At 30.9% G+C, this 10,336-nt stretch overlaps 1 protein-coding gene across 2 annotated transcripts in view; it reads left to right on the top strand.

The window, feature by feature from the left end:
- The window catches only part of Pld (Phospholipase D), a 49,824-nt gene extending 43,075 nt beyond the window's left edge, over positions 1–6,749 (top strand). The window contains exons 17-25 of one of the 2 annotated variants that reach the window (XM_067286192.1): positions 1,899–2,017; positions 2,088–2,210; positions 2,271–2,381; positions 2,466–2,557; positions 2,629–2,792; positions 2,860–2,927; positions 5,023–5,240; positions 6,126–6,252; positions 6,322–6,749. In XM_067286192.1, the coding sequence (XP_067142293.1) occupies positions 1,899–2,017; positions 2,088–2,210; positions 2,271–2,381; positions 2,466–2,557; positions 2,629–2,792; positions 2,860–2,927; positions 5,023–5,240; positions 6,126–6,252; positions 6,322–6,546 (1,247 nt within the window). In that variant the 3' untranslated portion in view covers positions 6,547–6,749. Of the gene's footprint in view, positions 1–1,898; positions 2,018–2,087; positions 2,382–2,465; positions 2,558–2,628; positions 2,793–2,859; positions 2,928–5,022; positions 5,241–6,125; positions 6,253–6,321 lie in introns of both variants that reach the window. The other variant, XM_067286191.1, reaches the window with a different exon arrangement.
- Positions 6,750–10,336: the final 3,587 nt, after the last annotated feature.

Below are 10,336 nucleotides of genomic sequence, written 5' to 3' on the forward strand. Positions count from 1 at the left end.
ATATTATTTGATTGCATTTTTATGAATGAACTGTAGATCAATAATTATTCAAATTTAATTATAAATTTTGATTTTATTTCACATATATAAATGTTTTAAAAACAAAAAATGTTATAAAAGATATTTACATACCAAAATTAGCATTTTTAAAATCTTATTGGCTTATAAAACATTACTATGGATATATCAATATCTTAATATCTAATTTGGAATAGGTCAAAAGATTATCATTATATTTACTTAAGGATTTCAAATTTAAGAGTTTAAAGTTCTAAACTTTTTAAAATTTGGATCTGAAGTTGAAACTTCATTATATTTTTGAACTTGTAATTAAGAATTAATGACTTAGCTGTTCAAAAAACATCAAATATATATATATATACAATAGATTAAACTGTTAAAAAGTCATAAAAATATTAACATTTACACTTCAAAGTTAATGTAATGTTTTCTAATGTTTTAATGTACATTACAACATTTTTAGATAATAATTAACATAATTACAATAAAATGATAGAATTCTTTTTGGAAGATCCTGTATGTAAGTGTGACTGACGGGTTGGCAGGATGTCCATGATGCCTATGTCAGGACATTACTGCAGCTTTAGGGAAAACACAGAAAACCATTTGACCATTAGTTGTTGTTCGTGCAAGTGGTCGCATGCATAGGTGGGTCAGATTCGGGATGGAGGAAATCGAAAGATAGATAACAGTTTGTTTAGTTAAGTTACCACAACTCAACATTTGGGTGATCTGCCTAAGGAGAATGCCTTCCGGGAGGTCTTTTTAAGGGTAACTGGCCCCTATTTAGGCATTACAGACATGGAGAAATCCTAGAAAACTCCACGTGGCCAGCCCGTCCTGGTGAGGTGCGAACCCATGACTGAACTGCTAGTGTTCAGGGAATAGAACCACTTGGCCACTGGTGGGCTGATAGATAACAGAAATAATGCATTCCATGCATTCCACAACTCTTAAAATATTAATACCCGTTTATTTACAGAAAAGACTTTACAACTATTGTAGTGAATTTTTATAGGAAAGTCTACATTATAGAGAGAGAGAGAGTTTACAATTAATTGCAAGTTGACAAATATCTGGATTTGTTGGTTTTTTAAATCTTTGATGATCTGATGCCTGGCCAGATAAGTTGAAGGAGAATAGGTAGATGGGCCCTGGATGGGTAGGATGTGGATGTTCGATTGGGTAGTTCGACAAGGAACCGTCTGGTAGTAAGGAAGTTAGGTACTAGCAGATGGTGATAGGTAAGTATTTGTTGATCCATCTGGAATTTGTAGGTTAAGCACTAGGTCTGGTAATAAGTAATATCCTTGGTGGTTATCAGTAGCGCAGAACAGGATAATGGGAGAGCATGGCGGAATCCTTTTGGTTCACGACGAGGCGGGTAACAAACTCTGTTTTCATCAGCAGTTTTTCCTTTTTATTTTGGGGTTCCCCCCCTAGAGTTCCATGCCCATTTTTGATAATATTGGTTGGCTAATTCAATAACGATTTTTGATGTTAGACTCCCAAAACATTGTCAAAAGTGACTCATTCAGAAGATGTCATCTCTGGACAAGAAAGCAAGTCTGTGTGAAATAGAATCACTTCCTGCTATCTTAGTTGAGAGAGAGAATTTTTTCGTATATGTAAATATTAGAACTTATTTTCTTTTGTAACTCCTTGAATAAATTTTTTTCTATTTAACTGGGTTCTCACATAAGCAACCAGATATAAATATATTTAAAAATAGTATAGCTATTTGACAAAATATTTACTATATAAAGTTTTACCTATAAATAAAATTACATAATTTAATGATAATTCTTAAAATACAACAGTGATATTTTATAATTAAAGTTAATTCTAATCGGATATCATCTGAATTATTTCTTTAGATCTTGTTGATCGTACCGTTACGCCACGAATGCCTTGGCACGATATTGGTGTTTTAGTACAGGGAAGTGCAGCTAGAGATGTTGCCCGTCATTTCATCCAAAGATGGAACTTCACAAAAGTTAATATACTAAAATAATCATAATAAATATAATAAAGATTAGTCACTTAAGATAATTTATTTCATCTAGTTGGAGAAGGCCAAAAATTATGATGCTTATCCTTATCTTTTGCCAAAAAATTATGAAAATGTCGCAAACATTCCCCCATTACCTTTGAGTTCAGTTGGTACACTTTACACTACAAACTGCCAGGTAAGACAAAATAAAGTTGACACCAAAATTATGTCAAAATTAATACGTTTATTTTTTCAGATCCTTCGTAGTGTCTCAACTTGGTCTGCGGGCATCAGAACAACAGAAAGATCCATTCATTCTGCTTATGTAGATTTAATCAATAATGCAAAACATTTTATTTATATTGAGGTAAGATTTTAAATTTAAATTACTTAATTTTATCTACATTTAAACGTAAAAGAATCGGTCATCACCATGCACTACCTCCATTAGAATCAATTTTTCATTACACAAGCTGCTGGACATAAGGATGTTTTCAATGAAATTGGAGAAGCTTTATATCGTCGAATTATGAAAGCACATAAGTAAAATTTCCGTAATTACAAATAAATTAATATCAATTATTTTAATAGTAAAGATAATTTTATGTTTTTAGGAACAATGAAACATTCAGAGTGTATGTTGTAATGCCATTATTACCAGCTTTTGAAGGTGAAATTGGCACTACTACTGGGACAGCCATCCAAGCAATAACTCATTGGAATTATGCATCAATCTGTCGAGGTCCAGGATCATTAATAGAAAGGCTCTCTACAGAAAGTAAGAACAGAAACAAATCAATCTACAAACATACTTTTTGTTATTATATAAACATATATTTTTGCAGTTGATGATCCAATATCATATATATCATTCTATGGGTTAAGAAATTATAGCACCTTAAATGATAAACTGGTAAGTCTATTATTTTCCTAATTCTAGGTTATCATCAGTAAAAACAAAATAGTTGTTTTTACTGATGATAACTATTTTGACTAGCTTCAGGTTTTCACAAACAAAATTTCAGAAATTTGAAATAGTATTCTACAATTAAAATAAAAAATGCTGATCGGATGGCCAAGATAGATAAGGCACCATCAGCCTACCACTCTGGGAAATCAGGGTTTAAATCTGAGCAGTTAAAAAACACCAAAAATTTCTCATTGGTGGTCTGTCTTGAAAATGTCAGGCTTTGTCCTTTACTATCTTGGTTGCCCTATTGTGGGCCTGGCCAAACCGAAGTTTGAAAAAAGACTCTCTTAGTCCCCACAAAATAGGAAAAGTCCAAAAAAAAGTTAAAAATGGGAAAATGTTCTAAACATATGTTAGATATATAAATATATATATTTTTAATATTTCGATTATATCCATTAAAGGCTAAAAATTTAAAACACAACAATATCCCAATTAAATCTATCAGTTAAAACTTCTTTTTACAGACATCTCTGCAAGATGTTAAACCTTTTCATGTTTCTCTATCTTACACAGCTTTTGCTATCAGTTCAAAGCTTCCATATTATTTTATTATTTTCTGCTTTGCTTAAATTTCTCTTAATCTTTGTACCATTTTGTATCAATTTCTCATTACTGTGTAATCAAGATTTTATTTTATGTAAATATATTTCATATATCTTTTTGCTAAAGAAAATTTGTTTACAAATGTATTCATTTTAAATCTATCAAAATTTTTGAATGCCAGTTGACTCTATTTTTTCAATAAAAGTATAAGGACAATTGTGCAAATAGATAAATATAGTTATAATATAACTGTGTAGTACATGGATAATGCAGCTAACCCAAAAATCTACCTTTTATACTATGTTGGATTTAACGGTCAGGTTTCCAAGTGATTAAGGTGGCAGCCCACTACTCCGGGGGTCCCAGGACTGAATCCAGATGGTCAAAAATCTCCAAGAATTTTTTGGGTGATCTGTCTGGATATGTCAGGTCTCATCCCTCATCACTTGGCTGCCCATTGTGTCCTGGCCAAATCCATAATGGGCTTACTAAAAAAAAAAAGAGCCTATCAATGACTGAATGGATAAAATCACTGAACAGATAGTTGGTCATGGGTTCATATCTCTCCAAAGGTTGGTCAAGTGAAGTTTTTTAATATTTGTAGCACCTAAATAGAGCATTTCTCATAGAAAGTTTTCCCAGGGGGCACCCCCTCAGCAGATTGCCCAAGTGTTGTGTTGCCATATATAGCCTTTGTTATCAATCATTTTTCTTGTGTTAAATTCAGACTTTTGTACATTTTTAGTTGCTAAAACAAAAATTTCAAGCTATTATGCAGCGAAGCTTTGTCAGTTTTGGCTTCAATAATGTTAAAATCCAGATTAGACAGAAAACAATAAAAATTAATTTTACTATCTTAAATAATGTTTTGTGCATTGGGATATAGTCACTGTAAAAAATTAAAACTTTCCTACATTGATAAAGAGTTTATAATTTTTCTTTTTAACTTTCTGTGAATAGAATCCACTTATAACAAGGCCTACCAGTGGCTGAGTGGATGAAACCACTGAATGCTGGTAATCGGCTGCAGGTGGTTTGCACCTGCAGCTAACTACCAGTGTTCCAGAAAACTCCACATGACCAGTGAAGTTTTCTGAGTTATCTTCCTTGTTTAACACCTAAGTGGGACTAGTTTTCCGTGAAAAGTTCTTCTGGGTATCGCTTCCTTGTCAGTTCACTCAAGTGTTACATTGTCTTATTCCATCAATCCCTAAATTTTTTCCTAACATGCAGCTTTAATGTCTGAAAGTTGAATGAATTTACATTTCTAAGAATGCATTACCTCAAAAAGTTGGAGATTGCCTGTAATTATGAATAAAAATATATGAATATCATTATTTATATCTTTTAGTTTTTCTTCTTATCCTTTACACATTCTCTATTATAAAATATTAATAGTTTTTATTTATGTTTAAACATTCTAATCATTATCATTGAATCTATAAATATTAAATGAATGATGATTGATTTATTTAAAAATTTTTTTTTCTAGGTTACAGAGTTAGTTTATGTACATAGTAAACTTATGATTGTAGATGACCAAGCCGTTATCATAGGCTCTGCCAACATTAACGACCGAAGTCTCCTGGGTAAAAGAGACAGCGAAATTGCCGTCGTTATAGAAGACATAGAATTTGAAAAGTCGCTAATGAATGAGAAACCATACAATTCTGGTTTATTTGCCGGAAGCTTACGAAGATCACTTTTCAAGTAATAAAGATTTTATCACTTAAATATATAGAAGTGTATTAGAAATTTTAATGTAGTAAATCTATATTTTTTCATAAGTTAATGTTCTTTTAATTTGTTACCTTTACTGGAATAGTGAAAACATTCTACATTGAATTAGATATTTATAAGAAAATAAATATATTTTTTGTTTTAATTAATGGTAAATACATAGCATTATGCTATTTACATGAACATAAATAGCTTTCTTAGTACCCTGTGGGCTCAAAGGAGGTATTTGTTTCCATACCCCACAATAGGGCAGCCAGGTAGTGAAGGATGGGATCATGAAAAATTCCTGGGTTTTTCATCTACTCAGATTCATTCCCAGGACTCCTAGAACAGTAGTCTAATGCCTTAAGAGTCCATCTGATCAGTTACTGTGTGTTTTAAAAGCCTAGAAACTTGAATTTTTTTTCAATATTTTCTTTTCCTTATAATAAAGGAATTGGTTATTAATTTTAATAACCTACAGCTAAACTTATTTCTCTATTTATCATCAGTTCAGAGGCTTGCTGGATAAATGGCATATTCTACAAAACCACAAAAAATGAGTTAACAAGTTCGGACTTGTGTATAGAATGTTTCTTATGTCTTCTAAGAAACTTTCATGGTTCATTTGCATTGAGTTGTACACACACATCAATCAAATGTTGCATATTAAAGTATTTGTGAATTGAAACATAAATCCTTTTTTTTTCCACCAGGTCCCTCAATTATGTATAATATATTTCTCAAAAATTAAATAATTGCGGGTTTGCAATATTCAGCTGTTCGTATTTCAAATTATTTTTTGGTTATGTTCCTCTGGCATAAAAACAATCAGGTCGTTAAATAAAGAATAATACTTTTAATTTTGTATTTTAGGGAGCATTTGACGTCTTTGAATAAGGATAAAAGTTTAGACGTTGATGTTAGAGATCCAATCTCAGAATATTTTTTCAAAGATGTTTGGATGAAAACAGCTGGTGTTAATACATCAATTTTTGAAAAAGTAAGTGATTACAATGTAATTAAATATTTTATACCAAATGTTTTTGATATTTTACAATGAATATTTTAGGTTTTCCGCTGTATACCAGCCGACGAAATTCACACTTACTCTCACCTACGTCAGTACGTATCTCAGTCTGGACTCTGCGAAACGGATCCGGATTCCGCCAAAGAACTGTTGGATAAAGTCAAAGGCTATTTAGTACTTTTTCCTTTATACTTTCTATGTTCAGAGAACCTCACTCCAGCTGCCGGAACTAAAGAGGCTTTTATGCCTGTCTCGTTGTGGACATGAAATGTCATTTTTATATAATATTGAGATTATGTAATAATTATAGATTGCTTTCTCAGGCTTGATAAAAAGTTAGTTTTAGGATAGATGCACTATATATAATTCTTAAACTGCAAATTAATTTACATACTTTATCAGAATCAAATATATTTTTGATAAAACTTATTTAAAAATGACCTATTTTTAAAAATTATTGGGGAAAAATCAATAAGTATTATTGAAAATAATGCATATTCTATAGTAAAATTATTTTACATAATATAAGTTGTTTATAAGATATATAGTTGTAGATATATTTATTTATTCATTTTATTGATTTTCAGTGCAAAACTTGTTGTTTTTGCAGTTTTCTGGTGCAAGGACCGAAACATAGTGAAAATTTGGTTAATCTAAAACAGTATTTCCTTAACTTGCAATGCTCGTATTTCATCTTCCATCTTCAAGACATTAATATCACTTACTGATTTTGAAATTACTGTTAATTGTGTTATACATAGATTAAGATATTTGAAATTTTCATTAATTATTTATTACATCAAGTAAATGAAATATTTTAAAATTAAATTTTCATTTTTTAGTATTTTTTTTTCATATTTACAGAATCATTTTGTACATTGATGATGCACTATTTTTGGAAATACTGTTGTAGATCATCAATATTGTTGATATATTTTTATTCTTTATATAAAAAAAAAATTCTTAAATTGCATTGAGAAATTTAATTTCTAATGTTTATTAATAAATGGAATTTTTAATATATGAACACAGAATGTAAAATCGTACATTGTTTATATTGATACAGTAGGCTTTCACTAATCTGGCTATTCCTTGCATAGCGGAATACAGGATTACCAATCGTCTATACCTATTAATGATGGATCTGTTGCCCTTTGGCACTAATTCTTTTTGGAGATTGATGGGCAGATAATAAAGCATACCAAAATGTGATAATGCATGCAGAAATGAAACCAAAATAAACAAGAAACAGGATGTGTGACATGACTGTCATAACGATGAAGACCAGATTAGTGAGACTGTACTGTACTTAAGTGCATTTATAATAATTTTTTTTCTATAAATCAAATTTTGTTATCTATTTTAGAGCTATAAATTCATACTTTTAATTAAATACATTAGATATTTTATAAATGTGCTTAAACAGCTTTTTTAAGTTATGTTATAATTCAATTACTTATTTTTTATGATTACTTCTTCCACTTATGAATAAACCAATTTTATTTATATTCATTTGTTTTTATAATATATTCTATATATGTAGCATTAAGAACTAGGTAATTAATGTAATATGTAATATTTTTCAACTTACTATAATTATGCTCACATATTAACAAGAAAGAATTCTGGACTTATTACAAACGGCATTCTTTTGTTATTTGTCTTCCATTCAAAGTTTTTCAAGTAATAAAATGAAAATTATATTTTAAATGAATAAATTACTAAATTTTTAATATTTGTTTTAATTAATTAAAATAGCAATAATGTATGTAACAAATTGCCTTTCAGTATTATAAAATAATATTTTGCAGATTTTTTTATAGGCTCAATATTCTTCAAATCAAAATTTAACGATAATGATTTTTAATAATTGGGCTGCAATTTTTAAAAAATTGTACACTTTTTTACTTTCTGTCTTTGTAACTTTTTACTGTCATCGTCTGACCTTCCATCCTTCTTTTATCTCGAGAACAAAGATCAAAATCTAGACCAAATACGGAAAGCTTAGTACTCTAGTATTTGCTATTTGCTGGCCAGACAGCCAAGGCACTTAAGATGTCAGTCTATTGTTATGGGAAATCTGTAAACAAATCCAGATGGTCAAAAAAACTCCAGGAATTTTTCTTGGATAGTCTTTCTATTACGAACCTGACCGAATTCACGATAAGTATGAAAAAGAACCTTCATGCATCCAGCATGGAGGTATAAGATTACTTATATAATGATATAACAAATGGATTCTATTGTATAATTTGGGACTCGGATTATTTATCCAACTACAGTAGAGCATCGATTATCTGACTGCGTTCTAGTCGACAAATTCAAATGTCCGCTAGTCATGTGGCACTACAATATTTGACTATGTCTTGGCTGCTTTATTATTATTTTTGTTAAATTTTTGCGTATTTTAGCTGGCAACACTGGCTCGACCATAAAAGGGAGGCCAGTATTTAAACCAGGCTTAATTTTCTATTTTTGTATTTATTTTGTGCAAAATAAAGAAATAATTTTTAATGATAAATAGCAACGATTATTAATTAACAGAAATTTTGTTAGGCTTAACATCCATGAAAATTTAACACGAAGTAGGTTAATAACGATACTAATACACTAATTACATGGGATATACTAATATGGTTAAAGTGTACCTAGGTAACCCCAATGGCAGTGCTTCTGTTAGGTTAGGTTAGATTAGATTAACTATATTTTTAGTAGATGATTCCTTTTTTTCAATAACTATCGTGAATCAATAACTAGTGATGTTTAGCACCTGGCGGTCTGCCGGTGGCTCCCCTCCGGGAGGTCAGTCAGGAGCACGGCCATAGTGCCACCATTGGGGTTACCTAGGTATAATTTGACAACTAACATACTATACTAATATTGTACTTTTTCATACTTTTCGGTTATCTGACCAACCCCAGTCCCAATTGAGTCAGATAATCGATGCTGTGCTGTACTGTATCAGTATATTTCATAGGTCATCCTAATATACTGTTGTTTTCAATTTCTCAGCAAGCATTAGGTAGAGTAGTAGTAATGTTATTTATAAATGCACATTTTAAAACGTGAAACAAAAACAGATGTTTGAACTTTTAATGCATTCCTTGTCTTCCCAGAAGCAGCACTTTGGAGCTTTTGCTTCTTCCTGATTTCAAATTATGTTAATTGTGGTTATGTATCTGTTGTCAGTTTCTTTATCTGCAATTATTGCATTATCATCATGCACTGCTGTTGGTGCAAAAAAGTTTTGGAATTTTCTAGTACAAAGTTTATTCAAAAAAATAATTCCTGTACATTCGTGTACAGTCTTCCATTGATCAGACAAAACAACTTTTATTCAACAGGAATGCATGACCTAACTCAAAGAACTGCAAGTGCAATTTTCATCATCTTTATAGTGAGTGAACTGCTTTCCATCCAAGTGTAGCATGAAGTGGATTAGATAGTGTAATGTCTGGGGAGTGAGGGAGAACTCCCAGCTGAGATCAAGAAGTTTCTGTTAGGACAATTCCAACATGTATAGTCTTGCATTGTCACAAAGGAAGTGCGCGATGTTCACCTATGGGCAGTGGACGGCAGGGAATGGGGTCCGACATATCAGAGATGGGCTCCAAGGAAAATTTGAGATATTTTTTGCCTGTCTGGATTTGATCCCAAGCCTCGGCCATCCTTGGAAGGATTTACTGATGTAGGCCAGAAAAGATATTAGTTTAGGAAATAACAAAAAGCTGTATATTTTTTCTTACAAACATAAATACAGGTATACCTCAAGTTACGTCATTTGTCAAAAAAGAATGTGGAAAAATAAAAATCAAGTTTAAGTCATTTTATTCAACTTTACATCCGTCCACCACAAATATTGAAGTCATAATATCACTAGAAAAGCATTAAAAGCACATAAAATCATATTAAAATATATTAACATTTACTGTAAATGTGTACATAATCATCATAAATCCTAGAGAACGAAACATGAAAACATCTGTGTTTGTGTTCTTGTCTTATTTAGTGGTCTGTAAGTGCTCATTATTGGTGTTTTCCACCATAGTTTCGACTT

The sequence above is a fragment of the Centruroides vittatus genome, unplaced genomic scaffold (assembly GCF_030686945.1).
Source record: "Centruroides vittatus isolate TY-2023 unplaced genomic scaffold, ASM3068694v2 scaffold_3293, whole genome shotgun sequence".
Taxonomy (NCBI): domain Eukaryota; kingdom Metazoa; phylum Arthropoda; class Arachnida; order Scorpiones; family Buthidae; genus Centruroides; species Centruroides vittatus.